The sequence below is a fragment of the Molothrus aeneus genome, chromosome 5 (assembly GCF_037042795.1).
Source record: "Molothrus aeneus isolate 106 chromosome 5, BPBGC_Maene_1.0, whole genome shotgun sequence".
Lineage (NCBI taxonomy): Eukaryota > Metazoa > Chordata > Aves > Passeriformes > Icteridae > Molothrus > Molothrus aeneus.
In genome coordinates, this window is record NC_089650.1 from 8641897 (window position 1) to 8669884 (window position 27988).

At 40.8% G+C, this 27988-nt stretch overlaps 1 protein-coding gene across 1 annotated transcript in view; it reads right to left on the reverse strand.

Moving 5' to 3' along the window:
* LOC136556524 (potassium voltage-gated channel subfamily KQT member 1-like) overlaps positions 1 to 27988 on the reverse strand; it is a 410734-nt gene that overhangs the window by 158882 nt on the left and 223864 nt on the right. The window contains exons 13-16 of the mRNA XM_066549787.1: positions 27349 to 27424; positions 23735 to 23829; positions 22713 to 22753; positions 15337 to 15398 (exon numbers count right to left, since the gene is read on the reverse strand). Of these exons, the coding sequence (XP_066405884.1) occupies positions 15337 to 15398; positions 22713 to 22753; positions 23735 to 23829; positions 27349 to 27424 (274 nt within the window). The remainder of the gene's footprint in view (positions 1 to 15336; positions 15399 to 22712; positions 22754 to 23734; positions 23830 to 27348; positions 27425 to 27988) is intronic.

The following is a 27988-nucleotide window of genomic DNA, read 5'->3' on the forward strand; positions in this document are numbered from 1 at the left end:
AATGACCTATGAAATATTATAACATTGTAGCAGCAGCAGCAGCCTTGCTGCCTGTGAGGATCCAGTTCCAGTCAGCACAAGTGCATTTAGAGGGAATATTTAGGGAAATATTTCTGCAGTGCAGCATGCAGGCAGCACTTGGGAGAAGATGAAAAGCCCACGAGCACAATCTTTTCTTTGACACTGGCAATAAATAAATATAGAAGCAATAAATAAATAAATCATTCAGTTCCAGCAGCCCTTTTTTTACAGTGCCCATCAATGGAGTGTGTGCTGCTTGTCCAAGAGAGGTCTAAATGGAACAGGGAGCTGAGATCCTCAGCCACAGCCCCACGGGGCTCCCCGAGGGGAACACAGGTCCCCATTGAGCCAGGGACACACGGGCTGCTCTTTACGGGGCTTTTTCTGACCAAAACACCCAACAGAAACCCAGCAATTAGGTATTCCAAACACAACTGCTATTTTGAGAACAACAAACTTCATTAATGCCTTGGGGGGGAGAGGGTGGAGAGGGTTGAGAAGTTAAATGCATGTGCGCACACAAAGGTGTAAAATTCAGACTATTTAAATGCTAATAAATACTGTATTTGAGCACTCGTTCCCCCCAGTGACAGAGAAGCCCAAATCTATTTGGCTTTGCACTACAAAGCTGTTTTATAAAATAGCCTGAATTGGTGATATTTGTCCTCCAACACAGGACAGATCAGGAAAAAAAGGAGAGAAAAAAGAGGAAATAAAAGAGATTATTAATTACAAAACTGGATACTACTTCCTCAGGTCAAGATGGCAGTTTTGACCATGGAGGGAAACATGAATCAAGGACTTCAGGGTTAGGTTTCTTGAGTATTTTCAGTTCAAGTCTTACTTGATTTGTTGGGTTTTTTTTTTTTAGTAAACGAGTCAACACACGAACAACAAAAGGGTTTTTTTCCCCCCAGTATCAGGTATGTCTCAGGGAAAAGTCAATAGAATCTGCAGATATAAAAAACCAGCTTCTTGTATGTCCATCTTTGTTTTCACTGAGGAACCAGTTAGGAGAACTAGTGGCACGAACACAAACGTCTCCTTGGGATTTAAACACAGAAGTCCTCATTTGGAAGATCAACAGATGGCGTGAAGAGCACATCTACCAAAAACATTGCAAGACTGACACAATGATTCAAAAAGCCCCCAAATCCCAGCATTTTGGTGCTCTATCATAGGCTATCACACTGATGCAGTAGACTTCAGTTGCATCGGTTTAAGTTTCCTAAATGTCCTTAATTGTTTACTTGGATTTTTTTTTTTTCCTCTAACTGACCCCTAAATCTTTGCACACCAAATCTGAACGTGCTCAAGGCAGAAAGCCCTGCTGAGATGTGGTCAGGAGCAGGTCCCAACAATGCACAAGGTGCAGGGCGTGTCACGATTTTCATCTTGACAAGAACATTGAGCCTGAGCTCATCTAGGGAGTGGTCCTGGACAAGAACCTCCACTAACTTGGCCAGGGTTTCCTGTTTATAACCAAATAAGGTGTCTTTTGTGCCTAGTTTGCAAAACAAGCAGGGCACTACCCACTGCTGATCCTTAACTTCTGCTTCCCAGAAAGACTTCTCACAATGCACAGCCATCTCTGCTTCTCAGGGTGTTTGTCAGGCTCATGGGACTGTATGAAGGTGGGTACAGAAGAGTGGGTTTTTTTCCCTCCTCAAAAGTAATGAGAATTCAGAATAGTGGGACTGCCTACAAAATTTCCTTGGGATTCTCCTTAGGAGTCCACTTGTGCTGCAGCCCTGTGAGCATTTAGGATTTTTTCTCTGTAAGGTCCAGGTGACATAGCCATGATTTAGACTATGGGACGTCCCTGTGAGCTGAGGAGCACCCCAGCTGCAGAGGAGGTGTGTTATGAACCTGTAAACCATGCCATGGCAGATTCCTGCAGCCCAGCTGTGTGCTGGGGGAATGGGGAGCACATAGGACAGGGGGAACACAGTGTGGCTCCATGCACCTCCATGTCCTCACCTGCAGGGCAGCACCATGGCCTTTCTCCTGAGACTTGTCAAACACAGAGGGCAGCAGCCCAGGGTTTAGAGATCACACCAAATCCAGTACCTGGAGCTCAAATCAACTCTAGAAATGATCAAGACTCAGGCCAGGGGTGTGAACATAAGGCTCAAGGATCCAGCTCAGTATGTGTGGGACTGGAGAGGTCTCTCTTCAGGCCACACTGAGGGACACTCATTGAAACAGCAAAGTTCTATTTGCTCTGGAAAACAACAGGCTAAATAAATTTTGCTAAATAAATTTCAGCAGATTAACGGTATTCCCTTCTCAGCTTTATCATCAAGACATTATATTTTCCATACTTCCTTCTTGCTCTTCCCTGCTCCCCCCACTGGTGTTCCCTTGCTCCCTGGTCTTTGTGTAGGGGCTGGGTGCAGCTCAGAGCTCCACGTGTGCCCTGACAATGATGAAATGAGAATCAGGAACCGAGGCTGACACATTAAAAGGTGCAACACAAGATATATTCTGTTCCTTGCTGAATCCAACTTGGTCCACTCTGCCTGCTTATTCTAGTTAAATGCACATGTCAACATATAAAAAGTTATTTCAGACTGCAGCATTTGGTTCCCCGAGCCAAGCCAAATGAACACAGGAATAGCAACAGTACACACGCCAAGGAAAATGAATTTTTTTTTTCCTCCTACTGTGACATTTTTGAAGGCAGCCAATTATACATTAAAAACATCATGAATGAGCAGTGTAATTTTGGAACCATAGCTTAAAGTGAAGTATTCCTTTAAGTATGAAATTAATATAATCATGACATTTTAATAGTTTTTCATGGTCCTGCATTCTCCTACAAGGACTCACTCTAAGTAAACCTATATGCTATATAAAAAGACCACAATAATCTTTTCCCACTAGTAAAATTGCTACTCTTATGAGTGCTACATATATAGGAATTTTTGCATACATAAACATGGTGTGGTCACTTGTGGGATCTATAGATTACATTGGGGGCATATTAAGGGAGTAATGCATGTGCCAAATTTGTTGGCGTGTTTTATAGTGTCTAGATTTTTCTATCCTGTGCTATTTTGTACATTTCCTGCCCTGACATAAATGACCTCATTAACAAGAAATTCTATTAAGTATACAGAGGGTTTTTTTTTTTTTATTTCAAACCCTGAACTTTGCTGGCTACAGCTTATTTTTATTTTGTGACCTCCCTTTGTATGTATAGTCTTGGAGGAGGAGAAAGAGGAGGAAAAAAATAATAAAATGAAACAAAATTGTGCTCACACAAGGGAGTTTTCTACTGAATGACATAACCTGTGCTCCAGGCTGAGCTATGGTCAGCCTGCTCTACCAGCCAGTAAAATTAAGTAAATTCAGAGAAGATATTTTGGGGATTGAAATTTGCCTTCCAAATACAAGCAGTGGGTTTTTGCCTTCCAAGCCAAAGAAGGAAATCACACAGCAGCATATGGAGTACTCTATTCCCCACATATTTAAGTTGTGTTAGCTTTACAGCAGTTCCTGTCACAATTCAGTATCTTACCCCCCAAGAAGACATGTTTTACACAGGATCAGAAGTCTACTTTTGCAATCCCACCTCAGGGTAAAACTCATTGGGACTCCAGGATCTGACACCCTTGCAGTGATCCCTGCAAGGGATCAGTAATAGCCCCTCTATCTGGGGCTAGAAATAAATTTGTTCTGAACATCAGACATACTGTTTTCTTTTGGAGTTTTTTCCCTCTGGATAGTAAGTTCAGAATGTGCTACAGTAGGAGAGCTGAGAGTACCTAGCAAAAGCTCCAGTCAGAAATAACAGCAATATTCAGTACTTCTAGAGCAATCTAAGTTCTTTGTAGACTCTAAAAAATGGAGGCTGGAATGCATCAAATGTAAAAAGTAGCCATAAAAAAAAAGATGAGGATGCAAAAACTACAAAGAATCAGCCAGAGCTCTATATGTTTACTGCAAACACAGTTACCACAATCCAGTACACCAAAAACCTGCTGCCTAAGGCACAGCCATGCAAGGCTGCAAGACCACACTCCAGCGACACCTGAAGCAGATTCTGAGCTCAGGCTCCAAAATCCTCCAAGAAAATTGAATTTGTTTGCCACTTCCACATCCAGCAAGAATGACTTCTTGTTTCACCTCCACCCTTCTCCTCTGTCAAGCTGCCTTTTCCCAAGCTCCTGCTCCTGCCCTGGCCTCACCTCCCAGCCATCTCTGCTACCCTGGGGCGGCTGCCCACTGATTTAATAATGAGGGTGAATGGAGAGGTCAGAGCTAAGGGGGGCACAGAAATGTGTGTCCTGAGGGCACTGCTGTGGCCTTGCCTACCCAGCCCTTCATTTCTGAAGATGGATATCCCATTTAAATGGTAATCATAAATATGGCTTTATGGTGAGCATACTCTTTGGCTATAGTCCTGCCCTTTGAAAAATTATTTCTAACTGGCTTGCCCAGATTAATTAGGTATGTAAAGTGGTGCTGGGAAAAAACTCCAGGGCTTCAGTTCCTGGGTACTCATCAAGGACATTCCTCTTTCTATGGCACTACAGAACTTTTTTATCAGAGTGGAGAAAGCACTGCACAAAGGTAGAAATGCTGTCTGCATGGCACCCACTCAATTTTGGTATGAGTTCCAGGCTCAGCCTGCCACAGGCAAGACTAGCTGCTGGTGGCTTCAAGAAACTCTGCAGACACCTACGGTGACAATAAGCTGTGCAAAGCTGCCCAGCCCTCAGAAGGCAGTAACAAAACTGACATTAACAGGCAGCTTGTGGTAAGGCTGAGGAGGAAAGTTAAAGAGGTTGAAGTGTTTTGAGCTGCTGTGAAAGAACGTGGGCTTCTGCTGCCTCCTAGGGTATGTCCTGATGGCAGAGCTTGGGAGAGATCTGAACTCCTGCAAAACTTCCCCAGGGCAGGGAAGGTGCCAATGGGTTTATGAGGGCAGAGAGGCCAGGATGGTCTAGTTCTGAGCATTGACCTGGTCTTTCAGCTGCTTTTTCTGCCTCCCCTGGACAGTGTGTAAGAATATAAACCAGAGTCTGCAACAGCTACTTACAGTCAGTACGATTAAAATGCCTTAATAAGCCTAACATTTTAAATACACACTCTGCATTTCATGTTCATCCTCTTCCTTTTGGGAGTTTTGAGGCTTCAGCATTTCTGTTTTTCATGGGTATGTCCACAGCAAGGGCTAGAAGTAATTGATTTTAAGAATTCTCACTGTTGAGGAACACATCTGGTGCAGGTAGCTGGGCTGGCGAGCTGCAGATGGAAATGCAGGCTGAGATGCAGATTTAAATGCAGGCTGAAGTACAGGCTGAGCTCTGGGTGGGAGCCCAGGACAAGAGGATGAACTGCTGACCTTTGGGGTGACAAAGGGCACAAAGGCAGGTGACAGCCAGCCAGGTGAATGGACACTGAGACACAGCAGCAGCTGGCAATTGCTGACCTTTTGGACAACAAGGGCGATGGAAACAAGTGATGGCAGCGAGGTGGATGGACATGGAGATGGGCACTGGCCACAGGGAGACTGTGATGGGATAAAATCCCAGGGGTTCCTCTGCTGGGGTCCCTCCTTGGAGGCAGCAGCTTGGGCTGTTTCTGTGTCACTGCCCCAGGAAAAGTGGCTTTATGGAATGAGGCATCTGAGACTCTGCCACCTCTGCCATGGCAAAGCTGGTGGGATGTGAGTGGGGGGTGTGGGGAGCCAGGCCAAGGAAGGGCCTTCAGCCCCAGAAAGTCTCCCAGAGGGAATGGCCTGACTGGGGAGTTTCCTTAACATCCCATAACTGCACCACTCCAAATGCAGAAGCCTTAAGAAACGTGCAGAGTAGTAGGAGACTTGTGATAATATTGCTGATAATCTCTGCAATCTCTACTCCTGAAGAGCAAAGGCAGCTGTGTGAGCCAGATCCTCAGTCCAGAGGGAGATCTGGTCAGACACTTAACCTGACTGGCAGCAACAGCCTAGCCCTGTACTATCCCACATTTCACATTACACTGTTTTGGCTCTATTCCACACCTGTTAAAGTTGCTTTATATGCCTTACTGTATCTTTCACCTCTCGAAAAACAGTTCTTTTAAAGTAGTTATAGCCTCCTATTTTTCTTAGTGTTTTTCAGAAGAGAAAATGTGACTGAATTTTCAGTATTTCTAGTTGTCAGGTTTTGAAAACACTGAGGCCACGTGTGCCATCTAACTGTGGGCTGTAGGTCTCAGAAACAATAAAGACCTGCCAGTTTGGTCCTTGATGATACCTCCTAAACCAGAGAAAGCAGGGGAGATCTGATCTCTACCTACAGCTACAGGAGGGGGCAAGCTGGGGGGAGTTTGGCTCTGCCCCCAGGGAACAAGGGACAAGAGGAAACAGCTCAAGCTGTGCTAGGGGAGGTTCAGGTTGGACATCAGGGAGATTTCTTCCTGGAAAGGTTGGTAAAGCCTTGGAAGGGGCTGCCCAGGGCAGTGGTGAAGTCCCCATCCCTGGAGGTGTCTCAGAAGGCCTGGATAGGGCATTCAGTGCTCTGGGCTGGGTGACAAGGCTGGGATCTGGCGCAGGTTGGACCTCCAATGATTGTGGAGGTTTTTTCCAAGGTAAATGACTCTGCGATTCTGTGACAGCTTGTCAGCACATCTGTAGCGTTCATTTGTCCATCCACAGCTTGCCCAGCACTCCTGGAGCAGTGTGCTAGACCCACAGCAGGGATGGTGGATGCTGCAGTGACTACACCTCCTCTTGAGGTCCCCTGCAAGATGAACTACCCTGTGCTCCCAAGGCATCTTATGGCATCACAGCCACTGAACTCAGAATGCTGGCTCTGGCCTGATGTCACAACACACAGTTTATTTTATGGCCATTTTAGCCTGGAAAAACCACTCCCTCATAAAGAAGAAAAGCACAGTTCTTCAAATACCATGCCATGAACAAACCCCTGGGTAAAGTGCTCAGTGATTTAGTAATATTCAGTTGTATTCTGACACTGCATAAAAATTCAAAACTCGAGGATGGAGCCTGTACCAAGCTAAGCACTGTCCCCACATGACCAGAAGAGATCTGAGATGCTCTGCACCACCTCTCCCTCTTATGCTCAAACCCACTGCTCCTGGTCTCAAAGGACTGCAGTGTGTAACAGACACATTGGCTAACATGTGCTTGATTCAAACACTGCAGAACACCCAAACTTCTCAACAGGAAATATGTGATTTTACTTTATCTACACTATTTACTAGTAGGAAAAGTAATTATGCTGTAGAAATATGTATTACTGGCCTGCTTGCTTTTTTCCTGCTCCATAAAATTCAAAGCTATGCATTGAAAAGGACAAGTTGGTGGTAAATACAGGGGAAAAAAAGACTATTTCAGTTTTTCACTCCCTCACATCATAAGCCTTTATATGCAGTCCTATATATGAATTTTCTGTTGAGCAAAAGTTCTCTTCCCTAGATGCAGCCAATACATTAGGGAATGCCACATTACTGCCGTGACTTGGTGAGTTTTTTCTGGTTTTAATTTTTCTTTGACAGAGTGCTGTCATCCTGTAACTTGCCTTGCACAGCACTGCTCTTCATATTGCTTCTTACATATAATCCATTGCAAACACCCAGAGACCAGTTATAGCAAATTAGCCTTGAATTAGTCCATCCCTCAGCTGCCATCAGTGGATGAATAGCTCAAGGATTAAACAGATGCTTGCTCTGATTCAGCACCACAGCTCTTGCATGAAGCAGAAATCCAACTGTTAGTCTGGGAACTATTTGAATAGTAAAAATCTGGTTTTTTTTTTTTTGGTTTTTTTTTTTTTTTTGAGTGTACTTTCCCTGATCAAGATGAATTAGATGTCAATATTACATGGCATTCAAATAGCATTAAAATTGCCCTGTAAAATACTGATCTGAAAAACGAAAATATTTTTTTTTCCTATAAGAAAATTTATCTGTGTTCTCTATGAATTCTTCATGATGTTGGAACATCTTTAATTCAATCATAAAGATGAATTAGAAATAAACCTGTTCAACTGAAATGCTCAGAAAATCAAGAGTATTTCACCCCAATCCTCACTTTCAGAAAGTCGTTCTGAAGTGGAAAACTGGAAACACTTTCCTTCAGTGCATGATTTAAAACACATGAATGTGACACTTTCTCAAAAAAATGTTCCATTGGAAACAAATTGTCATTTTCAGATGGAGAAACATTCCAAACAAATATTCTCAACCTGTCTGTAGGAAGGGTAGCACTTGCAGTGCACAGGCATAACTAGAGAACAGCTACAGAATACATTTTTAAATAAAGCTTTCTAAATGAAATTGTTTAGCATCTGTAATAATTGGAGGTTGCAGAAAGTGTTCAAATGATTTTTTTTTTCCATCAGATAATAGCAGATTTTTAAACACTGCAACACTGCTCATAAGAAAAGGCAGGCTTAATGCATTTACACTCTTTTTTTCCAAGAGGATTGGTACAATACTCCAGTTTCGCATTGCTAGTCAAAGACATTTTGATTTGGGGCCCAGGATCATGTAGAACATTATGTTTATTTAGAATAACCTATCAAAAATGTAAAAAAGCAGATGCAAAATACTTGGAGGTGATCTGATTTTTGTTATTCTTTGGACATTTAGGTGAAAGGTCTTGATGGGAGGATCAGACTTTTTAAAAAAATAAGGTCAAAATCTCGAAAATACTCTAAAAGTATTTTTTTTTTCACCCAATAATAGTAAATAAATTACTTTGTTGCATCATAAGCAGCAGAACCAGCAGAGCTGTGACTCCTCTCCATTTGTGGCTGGACTTTCTGGCGCCTGAGAAGAGCCACACTCTCAGTGCAGTCTGTTCTGGGAGCAGGGGGATTTCCAGAGTGTCTGTCCTCTAACAGGCACTGATTTTCTCTAAAACTCACAGGAAATCACTATCTCCAAGCTCAGGGCCCTTTTCTCTGTGTACGTCAAAGCCAGTTGTGATGCTGGGAAGGTTTTTGTGGAGGACAGGAAGGCATGGACAGGGCCCATCATCTACAGCCTTCTCTGCCAGCACCGCTATTTCCAGAACCTTTTCCCTGCAGGTTAAACAGCTGGATGCCTCAATATTGACTAGATTCCCAATGGATTAGATTCCCAATGTTCTAACAGTTCCCTTCTGTGGTATTTCCCAGTAGCCCTAAGTCACTGTGGTGTTTTTCTCTCCCTCAGTGCTCACAGTTACTCCATGTGCTCTTCTCCAGGAGCACTTGCTCTTCTTCTTCTGCGACTCTCTGTTTTTCTTACTAAAGAGAAGCTTTGAATCCAGCTGATTCCAGCTGCTTTGCCACATCTGGCTGTGAAACTCCTGCCCTGCATGCTCCAAGGTGTCCTGGGCAGCAAATTCCTGGGGAATTTGCTTCCACCAATGAAGTTTCAGCCAAGAGAGCCGAGAAGCAACAAGACTGCACCAAGTGCCTAATCAGAGCAATCCTTGAGACTGCTCTAAATGAGATCAAACTGTTGGGGCTGGATCCCAGTCAGTGCAATCCCTGGGGAGCAGACACTGCCATCTGCACACTCATTTATTGGGCTTTGGAATTATTTAACATTTGATTTATGGTGGTGAATTGCCTGCTGGCAAACGTTCACTATGCAAAACTCTCTGTTCCCTCACCCATTAAAAATCAGGGCCTGATCCATGTGAAAGCTTCCCGATGAGTTCACTACGTTTTGGATCAGGCCTCTGGGTCCCAAGACTGGCAGATAATATCCCATTTCTGTCCAATTTTCTTGCTCAAATTTAGAAGAAGCTCAAGTGTTTTCCATCAATGTTTTTATGTTTACTTTTGGGAGAATCCTCACAGTGGGTCAGGTTACTGTGATATAGAAAGGATGACCCACTCTGACATACAAATTTCCCAAAGGATCTCAGCCTGAGGCAGACATCTGCCTCTGAGAATTTCAGCCCAGATGGCTGGAGTTTGGCAAAGATGGAAGGAACTGAAAATAGAGCTCTGTAATGGAAAGTGGTGTAGAACCCTAATAATAGGAGGGTGCTACCAAATACCACATATGATAAAGCTCCACATCAAAAAACATAAGGGAAGCATTGAGGGAGGATTCTTTCCATTATGCCTCAGAATTTATGATCTATCTCTTCTCTGACTTGAAAGGGCATCAGAGTTAGCTCTTATTTTTGCCTGATCCTCCAGAAATTACCATCAAAACCAGGCAGCTCAAACACAGCCTTTCCCTCTCAACTGTACTGAACAAGGTTTATCTGAGAAGCATAAGCCCATCCCAGAGAGTCAGAAGAAGTCAGGACTACAATAGTTCATCTCTGCACTGAGGAGTCAGTAGCAGACTAGAAAAGTTGTGTGGCTGAGATCTCAGCAGTTAAATTTTCATTACTTTGTTTGCAGATTAAAAGCCCATCTTGATGTTTCAGTTACAAGAACACAATTTCAGTTCTACAATACCCAGCATACCACAAAGATTCCCTTAGTCATAATAGGTGAAAACATGATTTCACTCAGATTAATTCTGAAATGTTTGAGTCCCTATTTCTGTTTTCACCTCATCTCTGTGAATTCACTCTTGATGAGCAGGATGTGAACACAGGAGCTGGAATCTTGTTAAAGCCATTTAAGAAGTTTGCTGCCATTTACACCTGCATAAATCCTGAGTAACTTCACTGGCATAAATGGAAGCACAATTTGGCTTGAAGCATCAGGGCTTTAGTTTTTTCTTACTTTTTTTTTTTTTAATTCAGCAACAGATTAAAAATAAAACTCTAATGACATCATGCTTATGGCACAGAGTCAATGGATTTATGCTGGACTGCTCCAGAGTAAATGAGATAAGGCTTTGACCTAAGAAAATCCACACAACACCCATCTGCAAGCAGCCTGCTGAAAAGCTTTCTGTTATGGAATTACTCCATCTTTAAGGAACTGGGGGCAAACAACCCACAAACACCTTGGTTCCAAAACCTAGTTTTGTTAACAAAGGGGTTTATTTCAGACATATTCTTGAAACCTCAAAAGCGTAGCATGCTCATATTGCAACTGACTCATCATGCACAAATTTTTGGCTTTTGTTTTTCTTCTTTGTTCATTTTTTTTAAAATGCATTTTAGTTATGCCCATCACCCCACTCACAAATTAAGGGTTTAGAATGGAAATTCTTACCAGCTTTTCATGCTGGTGGTGCTTGCAGGCACTGCCATGATAAATAATTTACTATTTAATGACTCCTGATGTAATCACAGCAGGAATCAGGTTCACCAACATCCATCTCTCCATTGTTACCACTCTTCTCTGAGCCCATCCTTTTAGCTCCCAACTCAAGTTGTGTTTAAATTGGTAAAGAGAGAGTTTACTGCCACAATCCAACCTCTACATTTGTTTATGTTGGATGACATTTTTGTCCTGGCTCGCATTACTCAGATGGATAAAACTCAGAAGGGTTTGCTTTATTGCCCTGTTTTCTCTTAGTGTTCCTGCATTTTTTAAATGCTACCAAATGGTTGCTTTTGGCTCTCAGCATTATCACATGTTGTCTATAAGTATGGAAATAGTTATCGTAATATGGACGTAAATCATAACTGTAAATACCACATAAAAAAGACTGCCATATAATTATAAAAATACCTAATAGATTTCTTTTTCAAAGACAACACAGCTGTCCTTTCTAACCTTTCATTTGCAGATTCTTTTCTCTCCTGTTTTTATTTATAGGTTGCCGTGCAGTTTGACATAGCACACCATGATTTTTGTTTCTAATTTTGAAAAGAAAAGGAAAAGAAAGAATACCCATTTCATCATAAAGAAGCATTAGTTTACAATTTTGAAAAGAAACTAACGCCAGCTCTAGAACATCATCTTGGAACCAATCTCCCTCTTAATACATTTCAAAAGGATCTGTCAATGGCTACATACCACAATATAAAATTAAACCCTGCCATGGAGCTGAAGGAGGGGTCGGCCAAACGGCACACATCACATGTTGGGAAGGAAGCCCCGTTCTTTCTCCAAACATCTCAGTGTTTTTTTTTTTTTTTTTTGTGAAAAGAACCACACTAGGTTATTACATTGGCCACAACAAAATAAGAATTTTATGCCCTGCTCAAGGAAAAGCAGGTTGAAAAGTGTTCCAGGCAAACTCCCACTATACAATGTGCCGTGTCAGTGAGATGAGTGAAGCCCTGCACACTGCTGATGTTGCCAAAAAGGGGTTTGGATTTTTTTTTTGCCTGAGAGATACCACCATGCATTTTACCTGTTTCTAGTCAGCTTTGCAATGCTTTAAGGAAAAAAGGAGTAGAATTTTTTTTTTTTTTTTCTGCTGGAGTTGCATGGTGCTTCATCCTCCACAAACTGGTTCTTACCTCTTCCCTGTTACTTTAAACTTCCAGAAGGAGCCTGTTTGGTCACAAAAGAGAGGCTGCAGGCAGTGCTCTCATGCCACATGAATGGAAGGCTGTTATCTTTGTGCCTTTGCAACATTTTTGCCTCAAAGCTTCTTCCTATCACCAAGCAACCCTTTCAGAGACCTGTGCCTCTGCCTTTCTGTACATCAAATGCCATGTTTTTACTGAAATAATAGCAAACCTCTCCAGGGAATGGAGTTCATCTTAACCATCAGAAATGTCTGCTTCCCTCTCCCTCACTTTGCAAAAAGAGTAATCATGGCTTTATGCAGGACAGCACACAGCTCTCAATGGGTTTCTTACACTCTGATTCCCTTCAGGAGAGGCAGCTAAAACAAATGAACTGCAAAATGCTGGTGGGGAAGGTCAGTCTGGACCAGAGGTGTGCTCATTGCTTATTGATACAGCTCATTTAGGCAGATAACATTCTCAAATCCACAATGCATTTTTACCAGTCTGCACCAACTGGCCTTTGTCCAAAAATGTGTCCTTTTATCAGATGTGTCACTCTTTTGGGAGGCTGTCATCACTAGACTGGGTGACTGAATGTTAAAATAATTTCTCCAGGGGGAAGAGGTTGATCCCAAAGGTTTTCTAGTTCCAAGGGGGGGGATCATTTTTCACCACCAGCTGGAGCCTGATGTCAGACATGCCCTTGCTTCATTTATTCTCCTCAGAGGTTGAAACTCAGCTTGTCCTTCCTGATTCCAATATTGTTTCACATTTGGACACATAGCATTTGCTACACAGTGAATTGTTAGGGCAGGAGAGCCCATGAGACATGGGAAAATAATTTAGGGGAAGCAGTTTGACAGCAGGATGCAGTAGTTTCTATTGTCCCATTAAAACAGAGATAGCTGGGAACTTAACTTTGTATTCATTATGTAAACAGATGTATTTTAGCCTGATGTGCCAAAAAGATGCAAACACAAAAAGAACCTCAAACAAACCAAAACCCCCAAATTTATGCCACCAAAACCTCAGGCAAACCAACACAACAAATATTTGCCCTTCTTCTGTACCATGTCTACTTACTTAGCAGGGATATGAGACTGAAGCCTTGTACACCTGAAAGAATGGTAATTTGTACTAAAAGATCAAATGCCCTGGGTTTCCTCTGTGTTATTTTACATTTGCACTTTGGTCTGCAATGATTGACTCATCTTAGGAAAACATCTTGACACATGTTTATTCTTTTCTATGTGTTTTCTCCACAACAATAGATAGAGAGAGGGGAAATTCACCAGTTCCCATGCAAAATTTAAAGTTTAATTCTTCAAACAAAAGAGCAGCTTGGTCTTGCCCACTAATGGTTTGAGATTGCACTGACTTTATTTAGACCATGCCTAAATTAAAGGCAGAACACAAGCAGGTATCAGAGATTTCCTGCATCTCCTGTAACATTCCTCTTCTTATGCCAAGATGCCTCTGCAGCCCTCTAAGTCAGGCTTTGAAATAAAATTGATCAAATCCACAGCATATTGTGCTAAAGCTGGACCAAGGCCAGACACACTAAAAACTTTCTCACCTCTTTTCTTCGTAAATATGGGGAAGTCAGGAGACCATGAACTGCTACTTCCAGAGATATTTACAATACCAGCAGCATTTTTCACTCAAAACACTCCAACTATTATCACAGATACTTTTATTGCTAAATTTCCAATCTGTATTGGGGGTTTCTCTTTATATGCACATTCAAGAAATCTGAATGAAGCTGTGATATGAATTTACAGAATATATAGAGGCCAGAGAGCAATTTATCTCTTTCAAAGTGAGTAAGGCAATCTGAATGAAAGCCATTTTCACTTCGAACAGCTGTGGCTGCACAAGGGATCAATCCACTTTAAAATTAGCTCAGATAATGTCTTTATCTGATAAACTGATTCTCTGACACTCTGTGCAAGAAAGCTAAAAATGAAAGAAAATCTGTCCTTTGACAGTGCAGTGTCACATATTTCTGATATTGTCCTAGCAATCATCATTAAAATTTTGATTTTTGATTCTATTAGTTTAATTTCAATTTCTGCTTTTTGGCAAGATGCAAAATTCTTAGGAGTTATGAGAAGTTTCTTTCCTCTTTCCTTCTCACCTCACTTCCCCAGAAAAAAGTGAAAAGAGAATTTGCATGACAAATTTGAGTGAGACAAGGATACAAAGTGGATATGCCAAATTGAAATGGACTTTAGTCTGAGCACCATCACATGCCTCCAGCAAAACCACACTGCTGCTCCTGCCCACTCAAAGTACCCTGCTGGAGGGACATGAACTTTTAGAGGTAGGTAAGAGAGCTGACTAAAACACTGTTAGAGAAATAGAGTCAGAGTTTTGAGAAAATTTGTATTTTTGTTATCACTTGAATGGAAAAAAGCTCTGGAGGATGTTTGGAAGAGGTCTAAGACAATAGAGCCTCACTGAGCTTTGGCCTTTGGGCACACTGCTAAGTAACTCTAATTAGTAACAAAAATGAACATATTCCTGGAGAGAAGACAGTGAGGGAGGGGCAGAAAATGTGCAAAGGTAACTGCACAGGGGGGAAAAATGCAGTAAACATTAAAGAATCTCAGGATTTGTAAACGTGGTGTCAACTGTTGCTAGTCACAAAGATTCCTGACACTAACATTTCTGTTTAATTCATTAATTCTTGTGTGACAAACACCAGCTAGTTCACAGCACTTGTATACAAGGTGTGTGGTTTGACTTCAACTTGAAAGCAGCTCCTTTTACAAACAAGAACCAGGACTGCATAGCAGGTAAATGGTTAATGCTGAAGAACACACACATGAAACTTCATCAACTCCCTCACAAAAATTAGGATATTATTCATTATTATGGAGCCCTGTAATTCTAAAGTAAATCATGCCAAGATACTATCTTGCAGGTCTCTAGATCAGATATCATTGCTCAGAAAAAAAAAAAAAAGCAAGCTTTCATGCACTTACCTTATCCTCCAGCCGGATCAGTCTGGCTCCTATACTGTAGTATCCTTTGTCTACCCCTTTTTCTAAAGAAAGAAGAATAAAAATGGGACATTCATTAGGTGGAGTATAAATTCAAACTATGAATTATATCTATGGTATTCAAAGCAAAAAGAAAAAAAAAGATGGTAATAATAGGGTAGCATAAAATACATGAACATAACAAGAAAGAATTAAACAAGTGAAATAGAATGGCTGGAGAGAAGGGAATTAGTTTGTCAGACTGACAAGACTGAGATAGTCTAAAGGGCAACTTGGACCTTGGTAGAGGTAGTCCGTGGACATGAAGGGGTATAGATGGAGTCTGGAGTAACATTGTTTTGTTGTTTCAGTAGTTGGATGGAATGGGCAGGGTACCTGGGCCCACCTGCTATTTCAAATATTACTGGCCTGAGCAAGGTAAACTTGCTATATATAAAGAAATCAGAATAGTTTTCAACTGGGGCTGCAGGTCTAGGAGGCAGCATATCCAGGGGTTCAAGGGCTAGAGTGGCAGAGATCCATCCATCCATCCATCCATCCATCCATCCATCCATCCATCCATCCATCCATCCATCCATCCATCCATCCATCCATCCATCCATCCATCTCCTCTCTGCAAAGGAGTGACACTAGGAAAAGCTCTTGCATCCTCCTTTTCCCTCCTACTCTTTATGAGGCCTGCTTAGTAAAGCCCAGTTACACATTCCACTGCAAAGGGTGGGATTGGGAGCCAAGAGTGAAAACTGTGGAAAATGGGGTCCATTCTTTCAGCTCACAGGATTTATTGCTAAGGAATGCCATAGTTTAGGGGTGTTATGCACAGGAAATGAAGCACAAACCCACACATATTCTGAGTTTTGAGACAACATTCACCAGTTAAACCCACAGTCCAATACAGAAATAACTTACAAGTTGATGTCAATGGAAGTTGGATGTTTTTCTCTACTAAAGTATATTTCCAATACCTGGAGTAATTACTCCTGATTTTTTCATGCATTGCTTCATTTTCATGAGTGCTTAAGGTCTGGTTTTTAAAGCTAACTAAGTCAATTTTTCTGAGGGCATGAGCAAGGCTGAGATATGAAGGAAGGTAGGCTGAGATATGAATTTACACCGTACCAGAGTTCACAGTGAGTGCCTGTGTGTGCTCATCACATTCCTGGATTTCTCAGGGAGTCTTACTTGCTTTACCATTTATATTTGCTATGGGATATGTTTAGTGATCTGTTTGCAGCAAAGTTTACCTCAAGGTAACTTGTGCTGCACACATCACAACCCAGAGGAAGACCAGCAAAACAGTGCTGGCAAGAGCAATTTGTGCTTTCCTTCTCCTCCTTTAAAATGTCCTGCACCCTTGGCAGCTCTTTGCAGGCTTAGAAAAGAGAAGTGTTTCCCCAGAGAACCTGCAGGAGCAAATAAAGTCAGGAAAGAAAATGTGGGGCAGACAGTAAGTAACACAGCTTGGCTCATACATGTGTACTCATGTGGCTCATACATCGTTTGCAACCTCAGAAACTTCTTAAAATGTAAGTGGCTGAGGCTCAAGTTTATCTCTGTGTTCATCTCTGCCTAAAATGAAATAGTTGGCTCTGCTGTCTACTTTCTAGTAAATCTGTAAACACATCTTTCAAAGAATATATATCAGAAAAAAACCATGACTTCTAAGATTTCTAAATTGGGATGTGGTCTGAACAGCAGTGGGCAGATAGCGTTTTTGTTTAGGTCTAATCCCAAAAAGTCCCCCAAACCTGAAGAAATACTTCAAAAAGCTTTTTCTTTTTTTAAATAATGATTTCCTCACCAGCTCTAATTCCATCCTTCAGATAATCACCAAGACATTCCAAAGCAAGTTAATAGTGTTTCTTATTTTAGTTATTCCTGTAAGCTGTGTGGAACAAGAAAGAAAATAGGGAGCAGATAAGCAGTAAGAAGCTGCATTGTGGCATGTGGCACTGCCCTAAGATGTGGAAATCAGAAGTGGAAGAAATGATGCACAAGGAGGGAGCTGTGTCTCATGCACCCCTGTGCTGGCACACAGGCTCTGAAAGACACAAAATGCTGTGATCCTCCCCTGTTTCTTATCAGCCTCCATGGGGAACAGCATCCAGCCCTAATTTACAAACATTTCCTTCTCATAAAGACCATCTTTAAGAACAAATGTGGTGTGTGCACTATTCACCAAACACAGGGCTAAGGAGGGAGGGCACAAGTTCAGATAATGTTGCTCCAGCACGCGTGATTTCTATCTCATGTTTTTGTTTCTCTCTTGAGTCTTTTCTAGATAGGCGATTTCAGACTTCCTCCATCATTAGAGTGTTTTTACAGAGTTGAAAAGATTGCATGGTCAACTATAAATATGAAATGTCTGAATTTCTCCAGTCTTCACTTTGTAATCCAAACTAACTTCCTTTTAGAATTGAGTTTTTACTCTGTGTTGGGTGCACTAAAACAGAGATCACCTAAGCAATCCTGTAACATTTATGGGAAAGGCACAGAGACAAAGGATGAAAGGAAGCACAATTATTTACAACTGGATGAAAATATATATGGCAAAATTTTATCTCAGAAATAAAAACCAATCAAAAACATCTTGCATCACATGGTCGGTATGATACAAACCCATTATTTTATATACTTAGGTTTGAGTCCGAGAAAATACTAGTAAATAAGCAATAGGCATTCTAATTCAGGAGACTGAATATTTGTTAACACAGATTAATAATAATAACATATATTTATTAATATGGACACTTCTTCCCTGGAAGTCTTTGCCTTCCTGAGTATTCTACTTTCAAACAACACAATCCTATATTAATTTCCAAATATTTTCACAAAGCTGGCCCATCTATTTTCCTAGTGAAGAACAAGATATGCCTCTTACAAAAATAAAAAAAAAACCCCAAAAGAAACCAACAATAAAAATAAAAAATAAAACCCAACAAAATATCTCAAACACTTTTTAGGTTTGCTTCACAGCAGTTCAAGAGATAATAATTCTTTCCCTAGATGGAAGCACATGATGTAAATAACATAAACTGATATGAGCAGGAGGAAGAAAGCAAATCAAAGGAGGAATGGCACCTTAATCTTATTTTTTCACACAGTTAGTGTGCTATATCTCATCAGAATATACCAAATTTAAAGGAAAATAATTTTTTTTCCTTTGATTAGGGAAAAGTATTTATGAGGACTCTTAGGACAGTGAATGAATTGCAGAGAGATGGTCTGAAAAAGGTAAAAGCTGGAAATGACTCTGCTTTATAGAGCAAGAGTCCTTCCTTGATTTTTACACAGCTAGAAGGGAGCTAATTCAAAAATATTCAGATTTTTCTGAAAGCTGTCAGCTTCTTTTAAGCAGAAAATGGGGAATTTGAGCGGATATTCCGGATTGCTGAAGACACCTCAAAACTTTTGTCCTAGATTGTAAGGCAAGATGAATTCTATTTGCCAGCTGTTAGAGGTGTGGCAATTATCTTCTGTTAATTGGGCAGTTTTTTCTTTATCTCTTCTACAACCACTCCCCTCTCTGGGGAGGCATCTGCTGATAACAGGCCATTGAATGCCACTGCATGACTGATAAGAACTACAGCATCCCACTGGGAGATGCTCTACCCAGAGGGAGGAGCCAAGCATTCCTACCTGGATAAAATCTGGGATCCTGGGACAGCAAGACAGCTTCTCCACTGGATTTCCCAGAGGAACAGCTGTCTATTCTTCCACTGGGTCTTCAGAGGAAGACTCCACCCTTCTACAGGACCCCCTGCTCCAACAGAACCACACCTGACACTGCAGGAGGGCTGCAGCCACAATTCCAATTGGACTGCTGCCAACACCCTGACCAACAGGGTGTCAGGCTGGGTTCTGACTCTGTCAGTGTTGTTTTGTATTACTGCATTATTTATTTTATCTTTTTATTTTCTTCCCTAATAAAGAACTGTTATTCCTGCTTCCATATTTTTGCCTGAGAGCCCCTTAATTTCAAATTTATAACAATTTGGAGGGAAAGGGTTTACATTTTCCATTTCAGGGGAGGCTCCTGCCTTCCTTAGCAGACACCTGTCTTTCCAAGCCAAGACACCTTTGTAAATGGTATCTCAGAAAGCAGAACAGTCCCCCCAGGAGGCACTGCTGCCTTCTTTTGGCTGGGTGCAAATGCAGCCTTCTGGACCTGAGTTTGCTCCAGCTCTGCCAAAGCTCCATGCAGGGATGATTGTGATGAGCTTATCTGGATTCTTAGGTTTGTAAACTGTGCATGTTGCTGAAAAAGAAGGTCAGGATTGCCCCTTCACACCCCAAAAATAGCAAATAAAGTTGCCTCAGTCATGGCAGCTTTTATTTCGAGTCTGTTTTCTTGTCAGTCAGAGCCTTATGCAGCTGATTGATTGGTAAAAGAAATTTAAAAAAGGTAAGGCATAGTCCTGGATCAGGCACTTGTGATTTCCTTTGGACAGCCTAAAAAGTAAACTGCCAAAATATTTTCATCTCCAGGAGAGGTGGGATAAATTAGTTCCTGCAGAAACATGGGCATCTCTCATTTTAAATATTAATTGACTTAAAAAAGATAAAATTTAAGCTGAGCATATTTATTATGCTTTAAAAGATACAGTGACCCAATTTCTTTTCTACAGATGGGAAGGAAAAAGTATCAGAAAGCTTAGGTGGCACTTTATGCAAAAAAAAGCAAACAATGGAACTGTCAAAATTTTGCAAGAAAGCCCTTTTCTTCAGGCATTCCCACCCGTGTCATGCAGAACCAAGAGGTTCAGATAAACTGCAGATAAACATCAGCTTTTTGTGTACTTTTCTGAACCCAAACACTGGACCTTTTGTTTTACCTTGGCATTATTCTTCACCTTTGCCCCTGAAAAGCTGTAGTAAGTCTCAAAAATTGCATTCAAAAGCAGTTAACTCCATAGTGTGTAGTGAAGGTCAAGCATGACACTCTTTATTTGTATCACTGTATGTGGCTACTTTGTTGATTCCATAAATTCAATGAATATGCTCTTTCCCTCTACATCAACACTTTCCATTATGTTTATTATGACAGGAATCTGTTTCATCTGACAAAATTGTGTCCCCTGGAACACTGGGACAGGCTTCCAATGAAATTATGAGTATATTCAGAGAGAGTCCTCTGAATGTACTAATAAAAGTAGGGTCCAGGTCCTTGGAATATTGATTCATTATCTTAGTGTTTTTTAATGCATTCCTGCTTGAAAGAGTTTCAAAGAAAGGGAGGAGATGCCAAGACCAAAACAAGGAAAAAGGGAGAATTCTTCCCAATATGCAAAGGTGAAGGTGGAATTATTAGAATTCTTTGTACAAAATAGATCAGATATTGTAAGTTTAAAGGGATAATTAAGCAAGTTCGTTGAGGACAAACCATTTTGGAGACTAAATACACTGCAGTCTTGTCAGGAAACCTCTAATGTGCAATGGGCTGAAAGCTGACAGGAAGGCTGGAGGCTTTTTTTACACATTTCCCAAAGCACCTTGCTCTTGGCCCCATTGGAGTCAGGACTGCTCTGACCCAGCATGGCTTTTATTCTCTTCTTGTATCCTTATCTTGTTTTAACACAGCTTTTAGTGCTTTTTTATCTCAGAGAAACTAACTTGAAAAATAACAATAATTGCTTCCAGTAAATTCAGATTCTGGGTCTTTTATGACATCATTCACTTTTGAAAAGTAATAATACTATAGACAGGCTGCAATTGCTTTTATATAATATTATCAAAGTCCACAACAGGGACTTTTCAATAAAAAAACCTGATCCAAACCCCACTGAGGTCACTGGAAAGATTCCCGTTCATTTCAACGGGCTTGGAATCAGACCTTAAGATTCTTTGAATGGGAGTATAATAAAACAGGAAAAAAATAAAAGGAGCTGGAAAGAAAAATTCTTTTCATGTTTTTCTCCTTGGCAGTTTAATTTTCTTTGCATTGTCATTTCTTTTTTGCTTGTCATCAGTACAAAAATAACACAGTCTAGGGGAAACACCCATATTGTTAAAAAAATGAGGATTTTAGTAATGCCTGGAAAAGTATTATATAAAAAATCCATGTTCAATGTAGAATAAGCCATGCATTCGGAGGGAGACTCAGGGATAACCCTTTTTCTAGAGAAAGACAGTACAAACATCTATTTTCACCCCAAACAAACAAATATTGCATCCACTTTTCACTGTTCACCACTTGGAAAATCCTGGGAGTAAAGCTGGTTTGGATAACATCAGGAGTAATTGCAAACTAACTCTGGGTTCAGTTCTGCACACCATTTCTCTGGAACCACTTATCTTATTTTTGGATTTGTGGAGGGTTTAGATAAAATAACTGCTAGATCAAATAACTTCTGGTTTTGGTCTTGCAACCCCCTAACTGAGCTCACCAGCTTCTGCATCCCTAACCACCATTCTACCTCTTCCACTCCTGGTACTGCAGATTCTTTCCAGCCCTTGTCCAAAGCCACAGGCTCACCTAAGACCCTCCCAGTGGTTTCTGTGACCCTTTTGACTCAAGATTTGGTGAGACCAAACTTCCTGAACATCTTCAGCTTCTTGAACCTCTCAGAACATAATTCTACAATGAGTTTCTAATTATTCACCTCCTCTGAAACCAGAAATAGCTTGATAAAAAGTGCTTCTAACACCAGTCTTTTCAAGCACAAATTGCAGTTTCAGTTTGGTAATGCTGTACTTGAAATAAAATAATACATTCTTGGAGATAAGGGACGTCTTTCCATAAATTTAGCTTGCACATTGTGGAATGAAATCCCATGCATAAATATTTATAGAAGTATTCAAGCTGACAGATTCTTTTCCTGTGGTCCAAAACCAGCTACAGGGGAAAAGGATTGTACTACTGAGCCTTCTGCAGCAATCAGATGTTGAAAATGTGTTTTGAATGATATTCCTTGTTCTGATAATATTAACCACTGACAACATGCCATGTTTTAGAGGCTCTGAAATTACTTTGCCACACTAAGTTGTGCTCCAAGTCAGTTGTGAATATGGGACATGAGTTCAGGAAGGAAGAAACCTTTTTAAGTGGAATAAACATATATTGTAATCCCAGGCCCAGACCAAAAGATTTAGAAAGACTATTTTTGTCGAAGGATTTCCCTCAGGATATTTCCATCTCATCATGTTCTAATACACATTTTAACATTTATTCTTAATTTCCATTTACTCCCCTACCACCTGAATGAAATGTATTTCTCCTTACACAGGCATTCTAGGGTTTTTTAACAGAATTACATTAGTGTATGTTTGCCTGCATTATAAATCCACATTACTGTAGCCAAGGGTATGTTCCCAAAGTTATGGAGATAATAATTTTGCATGAAATACAGTCACCATACCTGGGAGGAAAAGACCTGGCTTTCCCAAGGATTGATCCAACCTGAGAAGCAAACAGAAAATTACCAACAGATCAATTACCAAACAACTTAAACTCCGTTGCTAAGCACGGGAGCATAATCTACATGAGAATTTACAGTAGCTCTAGACCCAAACCAAAACAAGCAAAAACATGAGACTAGCATGACTTTCTGCACACACAGTCAGCAGTTTAGCTCTTTAAGAGTTTTTCCTCCAAAATCAAACCATATTATTATTGCTATTTTTGTGAATACTAATATTTCTCAGACTTTCAAGTTGTAACTAAAACATAGTTCTCCTGTGTCCTATGTAATCTAATAACAAAGACTATACAAACAGAATGACTTCTTAATAACATTTGCAACTATTCCTAAAGCCTCATGCAGGCGGATTTAATATCTGTATATGTTGACACAGTAGATTCCATTCAATAGGATTTTTTTTTCATTTAATTTAAGGGCCAGGGGAGTTCATTCTGGTGTCCCAGTCCACAGCATTAATTTGTAAAGAGAAAAGCACTTTGTGCTGAAACAGAAGAGAATAGTTTTGTGGCAAAATATTTCGGCTGCAAACCCCAAACTTGGAGAAAGCATGTGCATGGAGGAATGTGGGCAGGGAAAAGTTCCAGATAGTGCAGCACAAGTGAAACAGATTTCTTTCAATTGTGGAGAACCACAGAGTGGAAACAGAAAGGTAAATCATTATTTGAAAAGTTTTCCTTTTCTAAGAAGAAGACAGAAAAGCTTGGATCACACTATAAACTTCACAGCATGCACCTTCATTTCTTTTAATTCCACTTGGAGAAAAAGGAGAGGAGAATAAAGGCTAATTGTAAACTTGGTCATAAAAAGGGTTAAAAATGGCTCCAAGTTAAATCCTCCAGATATTGTGCTCCCTGTTGTGCTTGCAATTTTGGACAATTACTGTTCATTAAGAACACATCTCTCCTAAAGCCAGCTGGCACTAGAGGAATCAGATATTTCATGAGGTAGACAGGGCCTACCTCCTTTGAAGTTCCTTTATGCGAACCATCATGTTGAGGTGTCCTTGGGAGTACTGCTCAATCACGTCACGGACGTCGTACGGCTTCCGAGCTTGCTGGGAAAGGAGGCAGGCAGCAAGTTGAAAGGTGAGCATTGGCCAAACTGGATTTCTACTTCAGACAGGCCTTCATTCTATTTTTTTATCTGCCCATTCGCCTGCCATTTTGCAACAGTTGTTGTAATGAATAAAAAAAAATCAACGCAGCCGTTGTGGGAGTGAATGTTTGTTGTGGAGACGGAGCCAAATGATTCCTATTACTGTCAGTTAGAGTCATGTCTTCATGTTACTCCATACTGAGCAAAATATTAGCCCTTCACAGTGTATTTGGGAAACACAAACCCAAGATGGATAATTTATCTGGGACTCCCATGTGCAGTATCTCCTGGCTCTTTCCAAAGCCATGTGTTAATCATAATGTCAGGGGACTGAACCCCAGGGATTGGCCCAGCTCAGAGCACTTGGACCCAGAATCAAACATCTCTGAAGACCAGGGATGTCTGGTGACAGAAATATTGCTGCTTGAGGAACAGGGAAGACAGATGCTCTGCATAAGTCAGGAGACTGCTGCACGTGGGTTTTGTCTTCCTTTGTCTTTCGCAATATCTTTGAGATCAGAAAAAAAAGGTGAAACTAAAATAAAAAAGGACACATAAAAAATTGCAAGAGAGTGAAAACACTCCCACCTGCCCAGCTATATTCCCATCCTAATAAGAATCCAGGTGCTTCTGCCAAGCCTTGGTTGCTTGTTGCAACTACTGTGGCCAAATTTCGAAACAAGTCTGGAGAATTTGCAGAAAGTGATGTGGTTATAAAGAGTGCAGCATGGTGATATTTTAGCAAGTAAAATCGATGTGTGTGGGGAGGTATCAATGCAAATCATGGCCTGTTGGAAAGACCAGCATTTTGAGAACCCTTATGGGAAATGTGGGGCAAAATGTCTCCCTTTTTGGCTCTGACTCAAGAAAAGAAGGGGGGGAGAAAAAAAGCAAAGGTAAACTGCAAATCTAGTAATTGAAAATTACTGAAAACAGCTCATTAGTCATCTTGTTGTCTGTTTGCACTCTGTCACAGCCTCAGCCAGAGCCATTAGCATGCACCACTGCACACATGCATTGAACACCTACAGTATGTGCTGGAGTCATGCTTGGAAGGCTGCCACACAATCCTAGAAATTTCAAATGAAAGCATGGAACTGGAATGGAAACAAATCGTGTGAAGTGAATGAAGAAGCAAGAGCTCTTCGTGACAAAATGCCTTCCCTGCACACAGCACTTACCTGCACCAATACTTTCAGAAGAGTTGTGGCTTTGGAGGTGTGTGTGTGTGCATTTGAGTGCATTTGGGAGCAGAGGCTTTGTGAGGTTTCAGCTTTCAGCTTATCGTTCGGTTTTCGGTCGGGTTTTTTTCCCCCCTTCCCCAGCTCCACATTTTGCAGACGCTGACACATCACTATTTCTGGCCAGAAAAGCAGCCTATTGTCTTCACCCCGAGAAGCAATGCCAGTATCACTCTTTAGATGGACTAGGGGGGGTGCCTGGAGAGTATTTTGGCTAAATCCCGTGTCCTTTCCTTTGGACACTCTCTATTTAAACACTGAGCATGGCGCAGAGCCTGGATGTGCTGGGGAGCTTTTCCCTCCCCTCTCCCCAACGGGCTACTATGTGCATAATTAATTCTACTCTTTCCCAGTGAAATTTCTTTTCCCCCTCAAAAGAAGTCCTCTGACAGTTATCCCTTTTACCAAACCATCAGCTCCTACAGTTGCAAAGAGCTGCAATCTGCCTGAGTCCTCTCTGAAGCTGAGTAAAAAAAACCCTCCAGCTTTCACCACTTTCTCCTCCTCTTTTTCCATAAAGATTTAGATTTGGGCATCTTATGTCCTGCCAAACTTTGGCAAAATCCCCTGTCATGTTTTTATTAGGAAATGCTAGAATGATACAACTGAAGCCAGGAGGTAATGGGCTTTCAGAGAAGTGTGGTAAATGCAGCACTTGAACAACTCCTTTGACTTTCATTCTGTTCATAATCCCAAATCCTGGCCATTTCAGCTTAGTATTCCACATTCAGCATGCAAAACTAAATAATATTACCCAGCTTTGAACTTCCAAAATCTAATTAGCATGGGGAGTTCTATAAACTCTATTTCAGGGCCCCCAGAAAGGAAGGAACAAAAAATTATTCCTTCTTCTTCTACCCTGTCACTGACTCACAGAATTCTCTCCATAAATTGATGAAATTCAGTTTTTATGGTTTGGTATGACTGCCACTAGCTGACAGCTCCAGAACATTAGGTCTCTAGTGGTTTCAAATATCCTAATTTTTATTCGACCTCATTTATAAACTGATTTGATTTTACAGAACTAGTGTCCCTATTTACTTCTTCCTTTTTTTTTTTTTTTTTTATTTCCCATAGTGCTTATCTCTCTGGTATATTTACAATATAATCCTGCTCTCCTGTTTTTTGCTGAGTTTAACAAACTGAGTTCTAGACTTCCTTCAAAAGTAGGGTTATCTGAAAATACACATTTGCAAGGGATTAGGAAATATATAAGATATTCTATCTGCCCTAATTTAGAGTCTTTTGAATGCTGGGATGTTATCTCAGGCTTCTATCCTCTATACTTCTATGCATTTTAGTGCTCAGCTCTAATCAAACTTCCCTGAAATGTAGTTTTTTTGATTTATTTTCTCAAAACCTCTTCAAAAGGATTATGAATGGCCATTAACTTGCAGTGTATCCTCTTGGACAAAAAAAGCATGAACATGAGATGGAAATAACGAGGGCTTTGAAAATCAGTCCAGAAGTTAATTTTTCATTTCCATGGCATTTCCAGCCCATGGATGATGAGAATGATGACATCAGAATCACATCCCAAAAAAGATTTATCATAATAAGTCTCACTAAACAGGCAAAATGAAACAGTATTTTCAATGCAATATATTCAGTTTGAGCACTTTGTAACCTGATTGAGAAAATTAACTGAACACTTCATAAAGACAGCAAATTTCCAGACAGCAGATACTCCACAATTTTATAAAATATGGCCTATGAGGTCCCTTTCTGGGAAATACATTTGGAAACATGAGTCACACCAGCGAAAGCAACTTTGCACCCACAGTACTCATCAGTAAAGCTTATTGATCTGTCAGCCATACACAGCACAGGACTGAACATTCCCTAATTGATCAGATGATTGATAACATTCTTGTTATGATCAGTATTTTTGCAGACACCCTGACGGAGGTTTTTTCACTCCAACACCAGTGTTTTCTTCACTTCTGTTAGTGGATGGGTAAGTATTGGTCAGTGAAACAAGCAGAAGCCCAAAACACAAGTGCAGTAAAAAAAGAGAAGTAAAAATAATGATACTGACTTCTCAAAGTCAGGGGTTTCTAGCATACTACATCCATGGATCACTGATATTAAAAAATCCACAAAAGGTGTGAGCCCAAGAACCTCAAGAACACCTTTGACTTGTTACAGTCACCTTCACCAAGACAAGTCGCTTCTGAGAATGCCTTCGGTGTCCCGTGAGCTCACGAGATGCACTTGGGATTGATCCTGCTGCTTACCTGAAATTTCCTTCTGGCCACAAAATACTGCATCCTCCTGATGACTTTCACAGCTGTTCTGTGGGCTTCAGTCAGTCTGCCAAGGAACACAAACACAGACAGACATCAGCTGGGGGGGCAGGAGGGAGGAAAAATGTCTCAATGGAAGATGTTGACTCCAAGCACCGAAATGTACAACTGTGTTTTATCTTTACAATGCAAAACTGCAGTGTAGCAAGCTGTCAGTGTGTGGATGCTTTGTTCTGCTGCTTTTCCTTCCTGCAAATTGTGGTTCTAAGTATCCAAAACTGATAAGTGAGACAATGAAAGCAGGTGTACAAAGATAATACATGTGGAAGGGATTAGACAGGATTACTGTCAATGCACACAACTGGCATCAGTTTGAAAAATATTAAATGTTTTTAGAACCATGACTGCATTCCTTATTTTGCATTTACTGAGTGTTTGCCCATGAGCTCTATTGCATAGAAATTAAATCCTTCAAAAATCCCTTTCCTTCCTACTTTGAAGGAAAGAAAAATCAAAGTGTCCTAAAAAAAAAGTAAATAAAAATGAACACAACATATACTTTCAGCACACGTGTGTGTGTGTCTGTACTGGTATCCAAACACAGAATGGGACATTTTATAACTCAGCTGTA